Source organism: Piliocolobus tephrosceles, chromosome 7 (assembly GCF_002776525.5).
Source record: "Piliocolobus tephrosceles isolate RC106 chromosome 7, ASM277652v3, whole genome shotgun sequence".
NCBI lineage: Eukaryota > Metazoa > Chordata > Mammalia > Primates > Cercopithecidae > Piliocolobus > Piliocolobus tephrosceles.
The window spans coordinates 120594448-120619052 of NC_045440.1; the positions used below are offsets into that span (position 1 = coordinate 120594448).

Below are 24605 nucleotides of genomic sequence, written 5' to 3' on the forward strand. Positions count from 1 at the left end.
TTTTGAATTTATTGTTTTTTAAAGCTTTTTGACCAGTGTTTGAGGTGCGTTATATTAAGAGATTTTGAAACATGTTATGATCTTTGCATTTTTGGCATTATGATAATAGCTATTATTTATTTAATGCTTACTATGTGTTAGAAGCTGTGATAAGTGCTTTCCGTGTATTACCTTAATTAATCCTGGTGAATTCCCTAAGAGGTAGCTCTCATTGTTAATCTCACTTTATAGAAGGAACTAGAAGCACAAAGAGTAAAGTAACTCTCCCTTGGAAACATACCTGTAAGTGGGCAGGCTGTCTGAATTCCAGAGCTTATATTCCTAAGCCCTAACTATGGTGCCTCTCAAATTGACTGTGGCGGGCCATCCTTTTAATGCATTGCTGAATCTGAGTCACTGATATTTTTGTTAGGATTTTTACATCTTTATTAATAATTGAAATTTAACTATAGTTTTCTGTTTTTATGTCATTTTTCTAGGTTTTTATATTTGAATTATGCATGCTTAAATGGAAAGTTTAATTTTAATAATTTTATAAAAAAATAAAAACAGTTTATATAACATTTTACTATCTCTTCCTTTTTAAAAAACTACCTAGTTATTTGTATGGCTTTGGAGACATTTTTGGAGATGATTTTTAGATATGATTTTTAGCTTCTTCCTCACTTATTGATATACTCAAAATTTCTCCATCTTGGGTACACTTTGGCCATTCATTTTTTTTTCAAAGTCATTCATCTCATTGAAAATTTCAAATGTATTATCATACCATGGAACATGATAGCCTCATGTTGGTATTAACTTCGTTCAAATGTCCTGATATGCAATGTTATCTTATTATTTTTCCCCAAATAGAAAAAAGAACACTGTAAACTACCTGACATATAGGACCATAAGCTACTACCAATCTGTTATCAAATGTTACCTTCACACTCTGTTACCAATATTTTGGTGGCTACATTTCTGTTACCCAAAGGGGTAAATTAATCATAATCTGAGACTAGAGAAAAATAGACTCTGCTTAGCTATTTTTTGCATTATAATATCTAGCAACCAGAATTAGCTGGTTTCTTCTAGCTATGGAGTCTAATGGCCTATACACTCATATTTGGACATTTATAACTGTTGAAAACTATGAAAGAACTTAGACACGTCTAGTCCAAGACAATTCCAGGGTTGGCAATATCCTTTCAGTCAAAGTTTACAGAACAAACTCATACCACAAAATTCCTGGAGTCAGTTCCTTTGAAGAAGCTGAATTAATAGCTTGATGGAGTCGCAAAGAACTTACTTTTAGCAGTTCTAATCTGGAAAACACCTTTTGGAAATTCACTAACATCTATACCAGAGGGATATTGTTTATCATTATTGGAATTAATAAGTTTGTGGATAATATTCAATAGCTTATGTAAAAGATTGACATAATGAAAAACCTAATAACAGAATTCATTTGAAATGTGATTTGAAAAGGCGATGTTCTTGGACATCCAAATAAAATTCTGGCACTACTACCTGCAAACACAGCTCAGGAAGATTCATTGACTGACTTCTTTCTTCCACTACTTTCTTCCTCTGCTTTTCCCTGAATCCATATGGATGCTGAGAATAGATGGCATTGTCCCTCCGGCTGATATCTAGTAAATAGTCTGAAAAGAGATGATCTTCCGCTCACAAAATTAATTTATGTTAATTGACAAATAAAAATGATATATATTTAATATGTACAACATGATGTTTTGAAATATGCATATATGGTGAAATGACTAAATCGGGCTAATTAACATGGACATTACCTCACATACTTAACTTTTTTTGTGCTAAGAACACTTAAAATCTACTCATTTTAGCAATTTGGAAGAATCCAGTACATTGTGCTTAACTATAGTCACCATGTTCTACAATAGATCTCTTTAAACTTATTCCTTCTATCTAACTAATATTGTGTGTCCTTTGACCAACACCTCCCCAGCTTCTTCCTTCCCCAGCCCCTATCCCTGCCGCTGGTAACCACACTTGTACTCATTGCTCTATAAATTCAACTTTTTTAGATTACACATGTAAGTGAGATCATGTGGTGTTTGTCTCTCTGTTCCTGACTTATTTCACTCAATAAAATGTTCTCCAGGTTCATCAATGTTGCTGCAAATGACAGGGTTTCCTTCTTCTTAAAGGCTGAACAGAACTGCATTGTATATACATACCGCACTCTCTTTATCCATTTATCTGTCTATGAACACTTAGATTGATTCCATATCTTGGCTATTGTGAATAATGCTGCAATGAACAGCATTGAATGGCAGGGCAGATATATCTTCAACATATTGACTTCACTTCCTTTGGATATATACACAGTAGCAGAATTGCTGGATCATATGGTAGTTCTATTTTTAATTTTTTAAGGAACTGGTTTCCATAATGGCTGTACTGACTTACATTGCAGTTTGCAAGATTTCTTTTCTTTTCTCCACATTCTCACCAACATTTATCTCTCCTCTTTTTGGTAATAAGCACTCTTAATAGATGTGAGGTGAATTTTCCTGATGATTAGTGATGTTGAACATATTTTCATAGACGTGTTAGCCATTTCTAAGTCTTCTTTCAAGGAATGTCTGTTGAGGTTCCTTGCCCATTTTTAATCAGGTTATTTGTTTTCTTAGTATTGAGTTGTTTGGCTTCCTTATATATATTTTGGATATTAACCCCTTATCATATGTATGGTCTGCAAACATTTTCTCCCATTCTGTAGATTGTCTCTTCATTCTACTGATTGCTTCCTTTGCATTTGAGTTTGATGTAATCCCAATTGTGTAATTTCACTTTTGTTGACTGGGCTTTTGGGGTCACATTAAAAAAAAGCATTGCCCAAACCAATGTCATGGAGCCTTTTCTTTATATTTTTTTTCTAGTAGTTTTAGAGTTTCAGATCTTATATTTAAGTCTCCAAGCCATGTTGAGTTGATTTTTCTGTATGGTATGAGATAAGGGTCTAAATTCATTCACAACCTCCTCTTTCTCTTCTCATTTTTATATATTAGAGTCTATGAGTTCTAATCTGACTTTAGGGGCAGAAGTAAGTGATGATGTCAGTAAATAAATTAAATTGATACTGACTAAAAATTATTCAGCATTTGAGCTATATTGAGATTGAGCCAACTTTCCTAAAACATTGCTCTCCTTGTGTTACTTCTGTCTTCAGAGTTTTTTACTGATGCCAGTGCGGTGGCTCATGCCTGTAATCCCAGCACTTTGGGAGATCAAGACAGGTGGATCACATGAGGTCAGGAGTTCGAGACCAGCCTGGCCAACACGGCAAAACCCCATCTCTACTAAAAATATAAAAATTCACTGGATGTGGTGGCACATGCCTGTAATCTCAACTACTTGGGAGGCTGAAGCAGAAGAATTGTGCATGAACCCAGCAGGTGAAGGTTGCAGTGAGCCAAGATTGCACTACTGCACTCCAGCCTGGGCGATAAAGTGAGACTCTGTCTCAAAAATAAATTGTTTTTTAACTGGCTCCCCTTTGCTTAGTTCAGGGTTCACAACCTTTTTCCCTTCATGACAAGCGTGGTACATTTTACTGAACACTGGGATAAACTGACAAGGGTGTTTGTAGCTAGAAGAGACTGCTTCAGAGGCTCCCACTGTGCTAGGCCCTAATTGCTTGCCTCAAGTCAAAAAAGATCAATATATTGGAAAGCTCTAGCATCCTGTACAAAATGAAAAATTCCTACTTCAGTTTTCAAGACATTGCATAATCTGGTGGCAAAACTATCAATATTCTTGTCTTGCTGTTTCCCTGACTACCCTGTTTCAGCCACATTTGTTTATTCATTCTCTGCAAGATATTCTTTGCACTTTATTCTTATGCTTTTTTTCTTTGAATAGAAAAGCCTTCTCCTCTTTCTCCATACTCATTAAAATCCTGGTCATTAGTTAAGACCCTGATGCACAGCTCACCTCCTCCCCAAAGCCATTCTTGGCTATGTTAGAGAAAGCAATTACTATTCTCAGATCACTTTTGAAAATCTGAGAGGTCCTCCTGCAGGATATGGGGTTTGAGCAAGGCTTTGAAAAGTGAATAGGAATTGAGATGTGGCCAAAAGGTAGATGTAGTGGCCTGAAGGAACAGCACACTACTTACTGCTGTGGTCTACGAGATAGATATTTATCAGGGCTTGCCTTGAAAGATTCCAAGTGCATGAGTCTGAAACAGGAAAGGAAATCTGTATTCTTAGAAATTTGGGTACCACTGTCTGTAGTAGACTGGTATTTCCTTTCAGCAAGCTTTGTCATATTCTTTTCTCTGATTGCAATTTTGGTCCTGCTGGTCTGAGAACCTCATGCTCTTAGGCTGGGCTGGATATGAGATACCAAGCTGGACTGATCAGAGTCTCTGGGTCTTTACATAGGGAGGATGGAAAAAAAGCGTTCTCTCTTTCCTCTACAAAAACTGAGCTGAAGTGATACAGGTCTGGAGCTTTTAGAGGTCTACCTTTGTTGCTGAAATGGAGGAAAAGTCTTTCTTAAACTGAACAATCAAAAGCAGTAGCTGGAGATAGAGCAGACAAGAACATTTTTGAACCTTAGGACTGGGCTGCATCTGATCCAATCCCACTCAGATTTGTTCTCAGTTGTATGAGCCAATATACTGGTATATTATTGTTGTTGGTATTGTTTAAGCTAGTTTGGGTTAGGCATTCATAGCTTATAACTGCGAAAGCCTATCCAAGGCAGGAGTGTAGGGTAAAATGTGGTTAATGGAGAATATAACTAGAATGGTAGTTGGAGGGCCAAGAAGAGCTGAGGCTCGGCTGGGAAATATGGATTCATTCATAGATTTTGGGAAATAATTGACATTTAGAATGGGGGAGAAGCAGGTCATAGAGCTGTGTTGAGGGAAATAATTTGCAACAGAGTACAGAGCAAACTGGAGAATGAACTAAAGAAGGATATAAGCATAATGTATCCACCTTTAAGGGACCTTTGAACCTGTTGAATTGGGACTCTTTCTGATAGCTTGTGAAAATTCCTACTTGTAGAAAGGCCAAAAAGAGGTGTTACGTTGCAGATGTAAACGTTTCTCTATTTGAATGGATACACGTTCAGATGCCAAGACCTCAGAAGAAAAATAAGCTCAGGTATGGCCTTTGCTGGAAGAAATTGAGAGTAGTTAGGGGAGATATCTGAAGTAGGACTATTCCGAATTGAGTAAGAATAGAGAAAACATGGGCCAGGCACGGTGGCTCACGCCTGTAATCCCAGCAGTTTGGGAGGCCAGACGGGTGGATCACGAGGTCAGGAGATCGAGACCATCCTGGCTAACATGGTGAAACCCCGTCTCTACTAAAAAATACAAAAAACCAGCCGGGCGAGGTGGCGGGCGCCTGTAGTCCCAGCTATTCGGGAGGCGGAGCTTGCAGTGAGCTGAGATCCGGCCACTGCACTCCAGCCCGGGCGACAGAGCGAGACTCCGTCTCAAAAAAAAAAAAAAAAAAAAAATAGAGAAAACACCAGATTATGAGACAGGAATTCAGAGCTGGGAGCAGCCTGGGGAAGACGGTAAGTATGTGAGTGAAAAACTTCTCTTTTACTAAGAGAAAGATATTGCTGGGTGGTGTGATAACCACAAGTTTTATTGATCAGGGCACTTACCTTGTTCTACACAGCCAAGGAATTATAGTAGCTCAGGCCTCTTATATTTTTGGAGGTTTCTGGTATTAATATTTTAAGAAATGTCAAAACATGGCTGTGAGAACTGTGATATACTTTAAACACAGTAAGTCCTCACTTAACATCATGGAGAGGTTCTTAGAAACTTTGCCTTTCAGTGAAACGACATATAACAAAAACCAATTTTACCATAGGCCAACTGATAGAAACGAGTCAAGTTTCCATGCCATATTACTGGTCACAAAAACATCACAAAACTTCTAAATAAAGGCCAAAACACTTCAAATATGAAACACTGAAATAAACCTGAGCTATACATACATCTAAGAAAGATGATAAACACAAGTGATACAATTACGCAATTTTGGGCGAATCAGTGAGTGAGGGTGGTCATAATGGTGGTGGTTCCATCAAGGAATAAATGTTTACAAAGTGAAAATTGTCAGGAGTGCCTCCTACCACCACACAGTTCAAACCCAAATAAAAAATGAGCTGGGCTTGCTGAGCACTTTCATACTCTTTTTTTGTTAGGCATCTGTATGATGATCATCTACCTTCACGTATTTATTTTACAATCATTTGTTTTCATTCATTCTTTTTTCAGCCTTCCTATTCTAGTTTCATAGCTGGAGCCTTTCACAGCTCAGGGCTCAAGGTGGGAAACAGCCCTGAACAGGATGCCTCCCATTACAGGGCGCAGTCACACCCACACTCAGTCCCGCCGGGACCAGGACGATGTAGATGTGCCAGTGAACCTCACGTGCACAGTTTTGGAATGTGGGAAGAAACTCTTAATACTCAGAGAAAACCCATGCAGACATGGGGAGAACATGCACACTCCACACAGACAGCGGCCCTGGTCAGGAATCCATTTTATTTTCTTATCGACGTTATAAACAAAGGATGTTGAATGAAATGATGTTATTTGAGGACCTGTTGTATTTGTTAAATAACAACTCAATGGGGTTTTGACACAACATATGGTATAGTATCATAATACTGTTCACAAACTAATTAAAGAATTTAAAAAAATTAATTAATAGCACACAACTGTGTAGCCCAGCAATGGGACACACGGCTAATGTTGTCAGATAAACATTTACTTTTTTCACTGCTGTCAGTAAGTCTCTGTTCTCCATGGAAACCCGCATGGGGAATTAACACCATCTTAATTGGAGGTAGTTTGTGAGACCCAGGCCCCATAGTTCTCTGCTCTATTGCTGTCACCTTCACCCCACAGGCCTTAAGTAAAGTCTTCCAGGTCTGAGTCTTTTCTGTGTGTCTCTTATCTTTGTATAAGTGTACTGCTCTCCACATCTTGTCAAGTATTCCAGAAATATGACTGCTGCTGCCCTAGTTCATGCCTTTATCATAATTTTCCTTGGCTAACACTGTCAAGTCTTAACCTCTAGCTCCTCCTCTCTCCAAAGTCATCCTCCATATTGCTGGCTAAGACGTCTCTCTTAAAAACAGATCTCAACATACCACAACCTTGCCTCAAAATAATAAGTAGATCCCCTTAGCCATAGAATCACATTCAAACCCCCCTTGGCTTGACATATAATACCCCACACAGGCATTTCCAATGTGCTTTCTCAGGCTCATTTCCCATTTTTCCTCCAACCCTCCATACCTTCTGCTTTTCCTGAAAAGTGCTATGTTCTTTCACTCTATTTTAGCCCGTGATTTTATCTCTTCCTGAAAACCCTTCTGTTTTTGCTAATTCTTACCCTTCTCTTTGTGAAAAGTTCCTCACTCCTCCCAGTGAGAGCAGCTCTCTGATCCCTTAGCCCATTACCTTGTCTCTGGTACAGTGAGTGTTAAACAAGGAGATCACTGAACAAAGGCTGTGATTTGTTTATCTTTGTATACCCAATCCCCGGTACCATGCACAGTAAGGGCTCAATAAATATTGGCTGGATAATTGAATTAATTGTCAATAGTACTCCATGCTTTCAGAAGCAAATGCAAGATCAGTCACAAATTACCTCTTGCAAGCAGTTTGCTCTATGTGTCAGTGATTGCCTACAGTTTTCTGGATGGCTCCTATAAGGAGCTCTGAACGTTGCAAAATGGTTCTCAGTTTCCAAGCCTCCATAGTAACATGCTTTCTTCCAAAGCAAGCCCTTTTTCTTTCTCAGGTGCTTCCTGCCTCAGCTGAGACTGTTGAAGAGACTTTATAAGACTGACTTCATTTCCTTGATTTAGACTATATTTCAACCCAGCACGTAGAATCATCATCACTCATTGCTGTGATTGCAGCATACTGCTTATCTGCATGGAGTTATTCTCCAGGCAAGAAATAATGCCTTATTAACACAGTTTTATCATCAGGACCAAGTTTGGCAGATAGAGCAACATTAGAGGATAATTGGAAGGACAGCTGATTTGTTAGCAAAATGTTGCTTTTTGGCTAATGAATCATTCTGATTTTTGCACTGACTGTTCGGTAACAGGCTCGAAGATTACTTTGCTTCAGCCCATTAAACCTTGACAAACCAGTTATTAACTACAGCTAGAGCCAATGGCCTGTGGGGATTATTGCAATTATGAGCTATCTATGTAATTTTTAAAAATCATTAGGCGAGACAAGGTGAGTCTGATGATGGCGGGGCTGATGGCTGACAGTCTCTGCTATTTTGTAGTACACAAGGCAATAAACAGCTGTAGGGAGAACTAATCAGTCAGCAAAAGCCCTTTGCTGAGAAGATGTAGTAAGAGCAATAAAGGTTATTGCTCTCAAACAACAAACCATATCTGGGAAGGAAAGGGCAAGGTTTTTCTTTAACTTCTATTTTGGAGGCTGGAGGTCTTTTCTCAAAGGAGGATTAGAGGGAAGTAGAGGGAGCACATCAAATAAAGGGAAAAGCCAGGCAGGACTCTCGTGGCTTACATTGCATCCCTGTGCTTTATTGGATTGTAGCACTCAAGATGCCCATTGGAAGGTACCTGCCCTTTCTCCTTTCTGCTCCCTATTATTTAGTACAGGGATTTCAAGCTCAGGTGGATAATATGAATTAATAGAGAAAAAGGAAAGGGTAAAGATGATGATTAAATTATAAGTCAAATAAAAACACATCTGTGGGCCAGATCGCAACATCTAGTTTATAAACAAAAGTCCATGTCCTCAGTTTGGATTATGAGACTCTTTGAATCTGGCCCACACTGCTTCAGCCTGATCCTCTTGTATTTTTCTCTCTTGAATCCTCTTACCCCAGTCTAACTAAGGTGTTCTCCAGATGTGCCTGCCCCACACTTTCTAATCTCTGTGTCTTTGCTACCCAAGGAATGGCTTCTCCTTTAAAATTGATTTCTACGTGTTCAAATCATAGCCACTGTCTGAGTTGCAGAAGGAGCGAATTAAATCAACTTTAAGATCTCTTTCTCCTCTAAAGTTTTGTGAGTCTGCGGCATTTTCACCCACGATGGTTAGCATGTCTATGAATCTAGCTGCATTCTGGGGCCTTAACACAGTGTACTATTTTGCATTCTCTAGGTGGGCACTTTGCTGGGAGTCTTGCTGTCGTCACAGATGCTGCCCACCTCTTAATTGACCTGACCAGTTTCCTGCTCAGTCTCTTCTCCCTGTGGTTGTCATCGAAGCCTCCCTCTAAGCGGCTGACGTTTGGATGGCACCGAGCAGGTACAGTTCATAGAGTGAGCAATAACAGCAGGCTGGTGCTGCAAAGTCAAACCAAGGGTAAAAATGGAAGATACAAAGCAAAGCCTTGTTGGAAAATCCTTAGAGACACATTTCTGATGCACAGGATAAAACAAACGTCTACGTGGGAATGTGTGTTTTCAATATTAATTCAAATAACAGATTAATGGTGCTATCTCTAGTCCTCTGGGACAACAGGAACACGTGTATCACTTCAGCAACCGCCCCAGCCTCAGGGACTCTGTGCATGGTGACAGACATAACACAGTTCACTAAATTACTCTGCATCCCTGGAAGAGAGGATAGGAGTAAAGCTTCTGCCATATTGCAAAATGAGGCACGGAGCACCCAAGAGAGTTACAGAGATTGAAGAACTTCTTATAGAGGATTCAGGAATAGAATATAGGCTTCCTGCTCACACACAGCATTTAGCCATTCAGTGGATGGTCCAACTGAATATCTTGCTCACTCAATCAACAATAATGCAAAAGAGGAGGAGGAGAAGGAGGAGGAGAGGATGAAAGTTTACTTTTTCTCCTTTCTTGCGGCTGGTTCCTTCACTGAGTAACTGCTTACTCTTGGATAGGAAGTAGCCAAAGTAATGATAAGGGGTGTGTGTTCATTTTTTATTGCTCAGTTGACTGTTGTAACAGGATGAAAGCAAACATGTGCTGAAACATGTGCCTGAGCCTTGCCTTCCATTTATTTAATGTGGTTCACATGTGCTTCCTTAAATAATTTCACAACAATAGACAAATGAATCCACTCTGATTAAGAAAGGGAGAGAAGAAGTCCAGGGCAAATTCCAGCTTTCTCAACTAATAATTACAGGGATTTCAAATAGCATGTATGCACTAAAACAGACATAAATAACTTAACCAAGCAGCATAAATAAACAACTTGGAGGTCTCTAAATTTGGTCTGTAATACATTTGACTGTATGCTTTTATAAATTTTAATTTTAATAAATTCTGGGGTACACGTGCAGGATGTTTAGGTTTGTTACATAGGTCAACATGTGCCGTCATGGTTTGCTGCACCTATCAACCCATCACCTAGGTCTTCATAAGGGTTTTTACTTTGACTCATTTTTACAATCCCTCCCTTACCCACCCCCACAACCCCACACTCTGTAACTTCAGTTCTCCTCTGTGTTATTCCTTATATCAGCTGGAGGAGCTTCTGACTGAATATTGTGCAAATCATGTGAACAAATAACCACAATTCCACATTTTCACACTGGTTGAGAACCTCAATGTAGAGGAAATCAGAGAGCTGAGCAAGGGTGGCCAGCCTTCACTGAAAGGGCTGCTAGACACGTGTCACAGCTTGTAGACTAACACCTATGGACTGCAGTTTCTCAAGTTTAGAATGGTAGGAAGTCCTAATTTCATACTAAACCATTGATCATCACAGGTGTTCTGACTTGCTTCCCTTTAACATCCAGGAGACGAGGCAATAAACAGCAGTAAAGAGAGTTCGTGACAATGTGATGTGAGAATGCTTTTTCTGGCGCTTGAACAGCACTACACTTGGAAAACACGGACCTCTGGCTAAGCACCCATTATTTGTCAGTGTAAAGTTTTACATGTACTTGACCCTTTCTGATACCATTTGTCAAAGCAGTTTTGTAAACCTAAGATGGTTTGAAAACGTAGGGTGAACTCAGAATTTAGATCTCTGCTTGTACTTTGGCGTCGTGGGCATGGAAGACCCTGAGCTGTTCATAGAACTCTCTGCTGCGAGGGCAATATTCTGTGATATACAGTATGATGTAGCTATTGAGCACTTTAAATGCGGCTAGTGCTACTGAAGAACCAGATTTTTAAATTTACTTAATTTCATTTTAAACAGCCATGCATGATTGGTGGCTACCATATTAAACAGCACCTCTGTAGACATAGAGGTGAGTCCAACACATTCATACCCAACACACCCATCATCTGGTCAACCCAGTGAGTCCAGCTAAGCTATTTTTTTTTTTTAAAGCAATCATGGTAGCATTTACCAATGATCCTCATGTGTCTCCTAACTAGTTACTTTTGGATTTTTGACTCTTTTTTTGTCTTGAGATCTGACTCTTGCTGTTGGTATTGAGCTTTACACCTGCAGCTCTTTTCCCACTGTGCTTCCTAACCATGGGTTTTGCGTTAGACATGCTCCACTTTCATACCCTGATTTGGATTTTCACGGGTAGGAAACACACTTCCTGACATCCACAGACTCAACTTCCATTTCCGGCAAACCAGAAATTTTTGGGCCTGTTCCTCATAAACTTCTGCAAAGGGGAACTAGTTGTAAGTAGCCTCAGTAGACTAATAAAATAACAGATTCTTGAGTGTTTGCTATATGTCATATTAGGTTCCTATGGCTACCTTAATAATGTACTACAAATTGGGTACATTATTTTGGGGGTACATTATTAATTTTCATAACAAATTATGAAGGTTGTCTATGAATGACTGAAGTCTGGGAAGTAATTGCCACACACTGGGTAATAATACATTCCTCGGTTTTAAATACATTTCTGTTTCAACAACTGACATTTATTGCCTCACAGTTAGGAAAAACAGAAGTCTGCCACTGGGCGTCAGTGGGGTTGGTTCCTTTTGAGGTCTGTAAGGGGAAATCAGTTTCAGGCCTCTCTCTTAGCTTCTGGTGGTTTTCTGGCAAACTTTGTCAGAAACTTTGTCCGTCATTCCTTGGTTCATAGAGCTTTGCTTTCATCTTTACATGGCATTTTCCCCATTTGCATGTCTGTGTCCAGGTTTCCACTTTAAGTAAGGACACCAGCCATATTGGGCCCATCCTACTCCAGTATGATCTCATCTTAACTAACTTCATCTGCAATTACCCTATTTCCAAATAAGGTCATAATCTGAGGAACTGAAGATTAGTACTTTTTTTTTTTTTTTTTAGACAGAGTCTTGCTCTGTTGCCCAGGCTGGAGTGCAGTGGCACAATCTCGGCTCATTGCAACCTCTACCTCCCTGGTTCAAGCAATACCCCTGCCTCAGCCTCCCGAGTAGCTGGGATTACAGGTGCACACCACCATGCCCAGCTAATTTTTTTTGGGTTTTTTTTTTTTTGTATTTTTAGTAGAGATGGGGTTTCAACATGTTGGCCAGACTGGTCTTGAACTACTGACCTCAGGCAATCCGCTTGCCTCGGCTTCACAAAGTGCTGGGATTATAGACATGAGCTGCCGCACCCGGCCAAAGATTAGTACTTTAACATATAAATTTGGGCAGAACATAATTTAACCCATAATCTATGTATATTCTATTATTCTATTATTATAGTCTACATATATTCTATCATTATAATACATATAGATAAGAACATTCAGGCTCAAATAGGTTAAGTGACTTGTCTAAAGTCACATAGCCAGTCCATATACATCTGACACTTGAGCTCATGCCGTAAACATCTGCATCAGCATTTCCCATAGTGTGAGAAATGTTCCACAGTTGGTTCGTCAGATAATTTTAAGTATCACATGGACAATACTTACACATCCTGATGCCCATTACAAAATAAACTAGCACATCAAATATGTAATTTCATGGATAACATTGTTTAGGAAGAAGCTAAGTGTAAAAAGGGAATTTATTTGAAAAAAAAATTGAGTGGTTAATAAGGCAGGTAGCATGTGGATTTGGAAAACGTTATGAAGGTTGTCTGTAAATGACTAAAGTCTGGGAAATTATTGCCACACACTGGGTAATAATATATTACATTGCTCTGCTTTAAAAGGAGCTAATCTCTGGAATTAGCTTAAAGTGGGGAAGGACTAAACGATAGATTGTACCTGACCACGGACTCAAAGAATGTTTCTAGACCCTTCTGGGTTTTTAGAATCTATCTATGGTTTTGAATTAAAGGTCAGAATGAAGTGTGAGCAAATGCACTTTCCTCAGTGGGCAGATTGAACACCATTTTATCTTTACATATTGATGTAAACGCTTCTATTCTGATGCTTCTTTTCCTTACTGTTGCTCTTAAAATGCAGTCAGAGTGTTAGTAAGCCTCTGAGCTCACCTCTGTGTTTATAATATGTTGCATTGGCAAATAAAACTCATTTTCTTCAAGTGCTCTCTGAAGCTTTCCCTTTTCACTATTTTATTCCATTGAAGGTGCTGGCACTGGCAGGTCGTAAATGTTTTATGGCGAAATTAAGAGTTTCTAAACACATTTTACTCTCTGTGTCTCATTATTTTACCTCCTAATAAGTTTCAGTCATTTTAGCACCTGTTTAAATTAAGATCCCCAAGGAAAATGGTGGCGGGGTGGTGGAGTGGGCGGTGGGTGCAGGGGGTAGGCAGCAGTTAATATGTTCTAAAAATTTGCTGGAAATTACTTAGTAACATGGAGCATAATGACTCAGACGCTGGTGTTTTATGAATGCAACATTAAAATTCCTTCTCTTAGTTTTAAAATCTGTCCAGACTTACTTTGTGAATCACTGAGTGAACTAGTGTGAAGCCTCTTTTTGGGGGAAGCGGCAAAGAGTCTTATGACTTTTGGGGGTGTAGGTGATGGAGTTGTCTGTGTGTGGGTTTCTGTATGTGTCTGAATTCCTAGAGATCCTTGGTGCCCTGCTTTCCATCCTGTGCATCTGGGTGGTAACTGGCGTGCTGGTGTACCTGGCGTGTGAGCGCCTGCTGTATCCCGATTACCAGATCCAGGCGACTGTGATGATCATCGTTTCCAGCTGTGCAGTGGCAGCCAACATTGTGTAAGTCATCCCCTGGTCCCCGCACAGTGCCCATGAGGCTCTCCTCTAACTCTACCTGGACAAAGACTTTTTAAAAACTCAGTACTTGTGAAGATGGTAGAGGCCAGACAGAGTGTTTGAATGGCTCTAAGAGTGAAAACAAGGTTGACTGCTTTTGTTTAAGCTAAAGTGTTTTTTTAATACTGGCTTCTGCTAGCTATCATGTTTTGAAAGCTTCTGGTGTGCCGGAGGCAGGGTGAGGATGTTTGGATATACATTACTAACTTTAATGTTCACAACACCCCTATGTTATAGATCAGGAAACTGAAGCCCAGTGAGGTTAAGTAGTACAGAGCCAGGATTTTAATCCAGATTCACAGGCCCAGAATTGAGCTCCTTTACATTCTGCTCTCAGGCATGTTGATGGTTCCACATGGGGCGTGACTTACTACTGTTCCATTTCTGTGAGGTGAGCAGATGATGGCCTCCCAGTGGGCTGCGTTGGAAGGGACTCTAAAATGTATTTACTTCAGTCCCCATTTTACTTTTGCATTCTCTTTTGCAGCATTTCCATAAAATGGTCATTAGTTTCATATATTTTAATAGAACTCATAAAAGGAAATTTATTTCTCTCAAAAACAGCCTGTATTATCTTTGCAGCATTGTGACTGCATGAAAATTCTGCCTTGTGCTATGTTAGTTAAATTCTCCCTTTGGTTTCAAGCTGCTGGTCCATTCTTTGATCTAGGCAGTCTTAAATCATCTTACAGGAGATGAGCATACGTCCCTTGACAAACGAGTCTGCCTTTCCTAAAATGAACTACTGGATTGCTCAGGCAGTGGGGTTTTGAGGCCAGGACTTTGATCTTTTTGAGTCAAATTTCTCCTTCCCATTTGAGGATCTAATTCTGGGCAACTCTACCTAAAACTCCATCCATCCATCTCTCTGTCTAGTGATCTAGTTAGCTATCATGATGGTGGACAGAATAATGACCCACTCCCCTAAAAAGATTTAAACATCCGAACCCCTGGAACTTCTGAATATGTTAAGTCATATGGCAAAAGGAACTGTGCAAATGTGATGAAGGATATTAAGATAGGGGATTATCCTGGATTATCCAGGTGGGCCCACATAATGACAAGCATCCTTATAAGAAGGAAACAAGAGATCAGAGAGGAGAGAAGATGCTGTATTTCTGATGTTGAAAATGGAGAAGACAGCCTGGAGCCAAGTGACTTCTAGAAGCTGGAAAAGACAAGAACATGAATTCCCTTCTAGAACCTCTAGAAAAGATGCAGTCCTATAGACCCGCTTTAGACTTCTGACCTCCGGAACTATAAGTTTGTGTTGTTTTAAGCTGCTAAAACATCATGGTAATTTGTTACAGAAGCAATAGGAAACTCAGCCTATTTATCATCTGCCTATCTATCTTGCAATGCAACTTGATATATGCTCTAAGGTAGATTTTCACATGAAGGTAGAGAAGACAGTGATCGAAAAATGAAGTTTTAAACAGTGGATTTTAAGAGGGGGCACAATGGCATCTCTGGAATTCAAGAATAGCTGAGCACGTACACTTTGAAAAAGGTCCTCAGGTCATTCTAATAGCCTTGCCCCTTGATATCTCACTTACCCAGCTCTCAGTTTGTGAGCCATTGCTCAAAATCTCTGAGCTAAATAATTAGAAGAATGGTGTTTGATCTGCTGTCAGTGACTAGATCCCCATCTTCAGCCAGTTAACTTGAAAATGTGTTTCACATTGGCACTGGGAGAACAAGTGTGAGTAGATCAATGTAAATCTGTCACCTCTAGGAGGCAAATATGCCAGAGCACACATATTGCTGACTACGGGTCAATAATGTCTGCTTTGCATAAGGAGAACAATACGGTCTTGAGGCAGAAGGAAGAATACAAGTATTAACTTCCTGAGAGTCATATGTCACGTAGGCTGTCTTGATGCTACACAAAGATGAAGGCTACAAACCTACCCAAGTATCACATCAATCTGGGGCCTCAATGATCAGGTTTGATTTTCTAAATGGATATCATCCAAATTTTCTTTTTCTTGTAACTGCTTTTGGACATTGACCTTAACACTGCAGGTGCTTTTTACACTCAGAAAGTCAAGGCGGTTGGAAATCTCTGCCTTCTTTGTGCGAGTAGATATTTATGGATAAGAATGCTGAGTGACTATAATATTTTCTCCAAAAACTGGGATTACAGGTTTCAAATGCTGCTAGATGCTGTATTGTTTGAATATAAAGATATCAGAACCGCGATTCAGGAATAAATCTATTCCTTGGGGACTCAAAATCAGGACAGAAAGTTCCAATAGAAGTTGTGAAGAGATGCTAGGATGAAGGTTATAAATAGAGCCTGAAGGCTATTGCCTGCTAAGTTTTCACTGCCTGAAACGTTTCCCTCCCTCAGCATATTTAACTCTAGCTTAAGCTTTTGAGTTCAACTCAGCTGTTACATCTTTCTAACTAAATCAGACTCCTCTGTTGTATTACCCATAGTACCAGTTCTTGGTGGACTTATTGTAATTAGAATTTTCCACCTGTGTGTGTGGAGGAGAGGAGGGTGCTTAAACTTTACCTTCTCCAGCACATTTAAAGCTACACTGGGGAATGACCACATGTGTTTTCACTCACCTTTATGGCCCAAGATTTTACAAGTGTCTGCATATGAGTGACTACATACGTGTTTTTCCTGTCTCTTTTTGTCAATAAGATGAGTAAAAGAATGAATGACAATGTGATGAACACACATGGCAGATCAGATGAGGGTCTATGATCTGTCAGCCATATCAGGCTGTCTAAGGGACCTTAAATGGTAACTCCTAGTTGAGAGTGAATTTCTACCCAAACACTGAACATCTGAAAACTGTACATTCTGTAGTGATCAGATCTTGATGCCTAGTAGTCATTCCACTTTGTGGTGATGACCTGAGATTTAACAGACTCTTTACCTGAAAATAGAATGGGATACATGACGTTGAACAATATGTTGCTGTTTTTAAATATTTGTTCCAAAATGTTTAGAAAGGTTCAGAAAGGCAAAACACTGAGCTGTCAATGAAAATGTTCTGATTTTACCTGTAGTCTAATACCTCTTAAAGGTATAAACAGAATTATGTACATAGTTTGTAGTATTTGCTATTGATTACTTTGAGACAAGAGATGCTCAGCTTTGCAGTATATTGTGTGTGTGTATAGTACACATACCAGATCATTTTAATACATTAATATATTTCTACTCCTGGATTAAGAGCTTTATATGAGCACAATATACTCATCATTGGACATTAAAAAAATCATTCAAATTTCAAATTCTTTTGAAAATGCACAAAATTAGGTAAAATAAAACCTCAATAAAATTCACTACTTATTTTATTTTTCCCTTATTTATCCCTTCCTGTGTTTTTTGCGTGTGAAACCAGTACTTTTAATTAAGCTCCCAATGAGGCTTGACTTTAAGTCAGCTCAGTGCCTGACAGTCAACCTTCAGTAAAGGAGATTTTCTCCCTTCATTGTCAAATGCTTGATTTTCATCTAAGAAGTGATGCTTTCCAGTTTCAATGTGAAACAGAGAAACATTAGGTGGATGAATGAGTAAACTGGGTGTGTCTTTGTGGTTTGTTTTTGTATAAAAGTATTACAATTTTATGACAAGTGTATTTAAACATTAGTCAAAGATAGTTCTTTTTAAAGCATAAATACTTCAACTATCCATCATTTTGGATAATGCGTGTTATTGTCAGCTCCTCCATTATGCTGCCTACATTTTGAAAACTGATCTCATGTGTGCTAAGAACATTGATCTCTCTTTCAGACTAACTGTGGTTTTGCACCAGAGACGCCTTGGCCACAATCACAAGGAAGTGCAAGCCAATGCCAGCGTCAGAGCTGCTTTTGTGCATGCCCTTGGAGATCTATTTCAGAGTATCAGTGTGCTAATTAGTGCACTTATTATCTACTTTAAGGTGAGTTTGAGTTTACCCACCATCATAGTACTTACGTAGATTAGGTAGTACAGAAGTTCCAACATTAACCTAAAGAGAATGGGCATCCTCTGTTTACCCATACAAACTACTTTGCAAAGCTAAAGCAAGCAAACAAACCCTCAACCATGGTGTTAAGATGAACAGCAACAAAACTGTGAATACCTTCAGGTTCTTGGATTATAAGCAATAGGGAACATCTCTGGCTCACTTTAGCAAAAAGTATATTTATTGGCTGAAATTTACTGTGTGTGCTCCTAGACAGACATCAAAGTAGAAATAAGGGCAAATTTTGATATCTAGATTTTAGAAACGATCCAATTTCTGTCCGAGACACCACACTGAAATAAATGTGTCTCAACAAGTTTTTTTTTCTGTTTTTGTCACTGCCGAAGAATGGTATTTCTGTGAACGGGAGTCCAGTTGACCTAGATTGTGTCTTGTGTCTGCTGCTTGGCTGAAGGGAGGTTAGAGTACCTGATTTATTGTTCCACCAGTATTGCCCACAATGGGGGAGAGGTAGCTTCTCCCCCAAAAGCCAAAGTGCTAATGAAAAGTGGGAAAGACTCACCCGGTAAGCCTCTGACCCTAAATAAATAAATATCCACTACAGATCTCTACCTGGTAATACTGATACGAGAGATGGGTTAGCAGGCACAGAATGGAGAAGAACATTTAGCTCTGTCTGTTTGCATCACAATTGTCTAATTGCAGAGACTCACAGCTTTTCCTGAAAAAGGGAAAACATGTAAATAAAAATTACAAAAATATCTGAATTCAGTTGAGCAAAATGATCACTGAAAGCTTTAAGTCTAAGGCAAAACTAGTTCAAAATTATAAGGGTATGTGGAGTTTGAGGGTCCACTTACAGAAGTTGAGTTGATGCTGAATTTCTTAGAGTGGGGCACAGTCTTTTCTGTGGCAAAGAACTTCATCAAGGGTAGAAAAGCAGACATTTCACCCTGAGGCTAAGGGTTCCAGTGAGGAGACTGAGCAAGGATGACACTTTGGTTCACACCCCTAAGACTGCATCAACGATGCCAGCCTTGAGTATGTGCAATACTTGAGAGACAAAGAAATAAACTCACTCCAGTCAACCAAGGGTATAGTCCAGCTGTATGCTGGCCATATGCAATTTCTGAGCAAGTAATATCCTTTCTTCTGCTCATTATAATTAAGGCCAAAACGTCATTGGATCTTGTGGGCATATTTGTGCATACTTTTATCACATACTCTGTACTTTTATTAATCTTCAAGAAGTTAAATCAGGGCTCTTGAGAGCAAACTTAAGAATATTCTTCCTTTTAGTTCTTAAATTATGGGGAGAGCATGTCTTGTAGTCTCACTTCTTTATTTGCTGGTAGTTTAAAGCTAAAAGGAAGGATTGAGTCTTCAAAAACAAAGTCTTGCCTCTGAGTTGGATGACACATGTCAAAAGGGTGAATGAGTGACAAAGAAGGAAAGACACAGGGAGGTTTACTTATTAATCAGACTTTCTGGAAGAGAGGTATGAATTCAACCAAAATCCTTGTTTTTTTCTAGCCAGAGTATAAACTAGCCGACCCAATCTGCACATTCATCTTTTCCATCCTGGTTTTGGCCAGCACCATCACTATCTTAAAGGACCTCTCCATCTTACTCATGGAAGGTAGGAGTGATTTTATTATTACTCCCAGGGTCAGTGTTTTCTCTTCCCTAGAATCACAAAAGGGAAAGACTGCAAGGCATGCTCACTGTTAATTTGAATTATGGGAAAAATTGAAAGTGATAAGGAATTTTTGTGAAAACTATCATTTGATTTTTTTCATACGGGAACAAGTAAAAAGAACTGGCTTCTATTCCTGCTCTAGCAACTGTTATGTAATATCTTACAGTGTAAAAACAGTAAGTATAAACACCATGAGGAGATACTGCAAAAATATAAATTATTCCCTAAATATACCTGGAAAAGACCTAAGAAAAAACTACATAAATTTACCTCCTAGGCTGCATTAGAGCTAAACATATTTTTTCAAATTGTATCTCAGAGTAGAAGAAAACAAGGGTGACCCTTTATTTGTTTGGCAAGTGTTTATTGAGCCCCAACTCTGTGCGAGGTAATGTGCTCAGAACTAGAGTTACAGAGATGAGCAGAGCAGAACACAGCTCTCTTAGGAAGTTCTGGGCTGTAGTGTGCTATGAGGTTCAGGTGTCTGCACTAAGTTCAACATCAATATGGCCTCCTGGGAACAGGGTACCACCAGGTTGCCTAAGGAAGGGTGAACTGGCACAGATCAGAAACAGAGTGGGTCAAAGCTCTTGTGCTGATCAGTAGTGGGATTGTGCCTGTGAATAGGCACTGCCCTACAGCCTGGGCAACATGGTGAGACCCCATCCCTCAAAATAAAGTATAGTGAAATGAAATATGGGCTGGGCACAGTGGCTCATGCCTATAATTCCAGGAATTACAGTTTGGGAGGCTGAGGTGGGAGGATTGCTTGAATCCGGGAGTTTGAGACCAACCTGGGCAATATGGGAAAACCTCGTCTCTACAAAAAATACAAAAAATTACCTGGGCATTGTGGTGCAAGCCTGTAGTCCCAGCTACTCAGGAGCCTGAGGTGGGAGGATCACTTGAGGTTGGGAGGCAGAGGCTGCAGTGAGCCGAGATGGCGCCACTGTACTCCAGCCTGGGTGACAGAGTAAGACCCTACCTCAACAAAATAAAATAAAAAAAAAAAATAAAAGCTTTGTCCTCATGGGGATAATACTTTAATAAGGGGAGAAAGAGATTATTCAAAAAATTACACCAAAATGCAATAGTGGGAACTGCTACAAAGAAGAGGTGTGGGTCTTTTATTAGAGATCTTCACATGGCTGGGAGCAGGGGCCAGTGGTCCCAGAGGCTTTGCTGAGGCCTGCTATTGGGACCGAGTAGGATCTTACATTATTAACCTCATCACTTACAGCCCCATTATCATTATCCTTGACTACTCTCCCGGGCCTGTGAAATTTCTGTGTGGCTCTTTGAGTCTTCCAACTATCCAGGAACAGATCACATAAATAACCCTCACTGCAAAGAAATCCATCCTTATGCCTAAAGCTTACTGCCTGCCTCCTTTCCTCCTTTCCCCCATTCTGCACTTTGGTGATTTTCTTTTCATTTGGCATAAAATGGTTGAAGAACTACTGGTTTCTGCCCTTTCTAGGCTACATCTTTACTGGCAGAGTTAGCTCAGAGAGACACATCGTATAGTTGAAAAAGCAAGGTCTTTGTATCAGACCCACCTCCGTTCAAATGCTAGTCATGCAAGTTTCTAGCTGTGAGACCTCAGGTAACCTCCTCTGAACTTCAGTTTCGCCACTCAAAAATGGGTGTATCACATCCACAATACAGTGTTGTTGAGACCATTAGATGAAATAAATGGCATTATGCTAGAACACAGTGGAAGCTCGGTAAATATAAACTATCAGCTAGCATTTTTGTGTTGACTGGAATATAGGAAATATGAAGCTTTTTGTGGAAATAAACACAGTCCTGTATATTTATCTGCACAGGGAGAAATTCCCAATTCTTGGTTATAGACTGTGGCGATAGCACTAGTCAGCCATGGATGCTGATGGCCTCAGAAAGGCCAGATAAGAGAGTCTTGATCAGAATAAATCCATCTTCATCACCAGAAGAACTATTCAGTGGTACCTGGAATGGGAGAACTACTGACTCCAGTTGACATTATCTTAGAATATTAAAGTATGTCAGAGAGTGACATGAGCAAGATGGCTGACTAGAGATGCTGGGGCTAGTCCCCCCAACAAGGAAGGGCCAAGACAACAAATAACCAGAGGAGATTTGACTGGAGCATCAAAGGGAAAGTGTGGTAGTACAACCTAGGAGTCCAACAATAGATGAATGGATCAAGAAAATGCAGTGTATATACACAATGGAATACTATTCAGTGATGAAAAAGAATGAAATCCTGTTATTTGCAGAAAAATGGATGGAACTGGAGGACATTATGCTAAGTAAAATAAGCCAGGAAATGAAAGTTAAACATCACATGTTTTGGCTCATATGTGGAAGCTAAAAAAAAAATGTTCTCATAGAAGTAAAAAGTAGAACAGATAACAGAGGCAGGGAGGATGAAAAATTACAATGAGATAGGAGGAATAACAATAATGTATAGTTTCAAATAGCTAAAAGGAAGATATTGAATGCTCCCAACACAATGAAATAATAAATGTATGACATGATGAATTTGCTAATCACCCTCATCTGATCACTATGCATTATCTGTATGGCAATAGCACTGTGTGTCCTATACATATACATATGTACAATTATTATGTCAACCTAAAACTGCTTAAAATTTAAAAATAAGGTTTATTGGAGACCCAAGGTACTCAATTATATTTAGAAGGTGATTTATCATTGCTGCATTGACCATTTGTAATTAACAAATGATACTATTTTCTATCCCACATTCCAGGAAAATAGGTATTATGAAGGACTTGCCTAAAACCCTTATTAGACTAACCCAGCAGTTCTCAAACTTTAGTGGCATGAGAATCACCTGGAGGGTTTATTAAAACACAGATATCTGAACCCACTCCCACAATTCTTGAGTCAGTATATCTTATTGGGCAAGAATTTGAATTTCTAACAAGATGCTGGTGCTGCTGGTCCCAGGACAACATTTCAGGAACCACTGGACTAATCTTTTCGTACCACTGAAGGGATTCCCACATGCTGGCCCTGGGAATGAGACCTGTAAAATTCAGCCAGAGCTGTATGTTTGCATCATATCAAATATCTGGATGATTGAAATATCCAGACAATAGCTGATTTTTTTTTTTTTTTTTTGTCCAGCACATTTTGACATAAGGTAGATCTGGTCTCAGAGTGCAATTGCCTTTAGTGACAGCTCACATTTCATTAGCGTTCACTGCTAAGTATACATTTAAAGGTTTGTTCTTGGTGGTCACTACAATTGTTGAAAGATGATAGTGTTGACAACAGTGAAATGGATAATGGAGTCAAATGTCACAGAGTAACAGTGAATTTTCTGGCTCTAATATTTGGTTAGTCAAGCCACAGAAGCATCCATTTTCTTTCCTGAGCACCAAGTGCTGAGCTGCAGCTGTTGTTGCTATTATGGAAGTTATTGACTTAAAGAAAGATAAAAGACAAGTTGGTGTGCAATTTGAAATGAGTTATATTCCACTTTTTTTGTGTGTCTCACTATAGCTCTTCCTTGGTGATTATCTTTCTTATTTTACTTCAGGAAGAGTGCAGAGACTGGTCTACGTCAGCTAATTATAGAAACTGGCAGATAACTCCTTTCTGGAAGACACTTACTTTTTAACTCAGGTTTTCAAATTATGTTAGTATAGTACTTAGTAAAATTTAAAAATAATACAGAAAAGTATGCAATAATTTTAAAAAGTCTCCTTATATTTCCATCTTTGACTTCTTAGTCCTATTCTTCAGGGATAATACCTATTAATAAGTTGACATTTCTCTTTCCAAAGATATTTGTGCATTTGCATATATATATATATACACACACACATGTATATGTCTATGTGTATGTGATGTATGTGTGTGCCTTTTTTTATAAAAATGGGATTACATATTGATTCACATTTTTCTCTGCACCTGACATTTTTCACTTGGAGATCTTTTATATTAGCACATACATAGATATACCCCATTCTTCACAGCCGTAATTACTCCACAGCATGGAAGGACTTGCTTGTGATGGACATTATAAACAATGATGTAATTATCATCCTTGGATATATATATTTTTAGCACTTGAATATCTGTGGAATAATTCCTAGAAGTGATATTGCTGTTTCAAAACTTACATGCTGTATTAGTTTGTTTTTGCACTGCTCATAAAGACATACCTGAGACTGGGTAATTATAAAGAACAAGAGGTTTAATGGACTCGCAGTTTCATATGGCTGGGGAGGCTTCACAATCATGGCAGAAGGCAAAAGAGGAGCACAGTCACACCTTACATGGCAGCAGGCAAGAAAGCTTTTGCAGAAGAACTCCCATTTGTAAAACCATTAGATCTATGAGACTTATTCACTACCAGGAGAACAGTATGGGGGAACTGCCCTCATGATTCAATTATCTTTACCTGGCCCTACCCTTGACATGTGGGGATTATTACAATTAAAGGTGAGATTTGGTGGGGACACAGCCAAACTATATCACATGCATTTCAGAATTTGATAGATACTACCATTTCTACCAAAGATATAGTATCAATTTCCTTCCCCCCAACAGCATATGAAAATCCCTTTCTTCACATCATCACAACCACTGAGTATTATCAAACTGTTCATTCTTTTCTACTCTGATAGATGAAATATTGTATCTTATTGATTTCAAATGCAATTATTTATGAATGGTGTTCAGTGGTTTTTAAAATACATTTATAAGTCTGGGAAGTTATTTATTAAACACTAATTTAGATATTTTTCTGGATGCATTAATATTTTTTTCAGACTCCCCCCCAGGCAAAAGAAAGTTCTAGGATGTGATGGAGCATTGAGGCCA

The 24605-nt window shown here is 39.1% G+C and overlaps 1 protein-coding gene across 2 annotated transcripts in view; it reads left to right on the forward strand.

The window, feature by feature from the left end:
- Nucleotides 1–24605, forward strand: part of SLC30A8 (solute carrier family 30 member 8) — a 47743-nt gene that overhangs the window by 17655 nt on the left and 5483 nt on the right. For both annotated transcript variants that reach the window (XM_023223147.2, XM_023223151.2), the window contains 4 exons: nucleotides 9170–9316; nucleotides 13919–14072; nucleotides 17887–18037; nucleotides 19598–19703. In XM_023223147.2, coding sequence (XP_023078915.1) covers nucleotides 9170–9316; nucleotides 13919–14072; nucleotides 17887–18037; nucleotides 19598–19703 — 558 coding nt within the window. The remainder of the gene's footprint in view (nucleotides 1–9169; nucleotides 9317–13918; nucleotides 14073–17886; nucleotides 18038–19597; nucleotides 19704–24605) is intronic.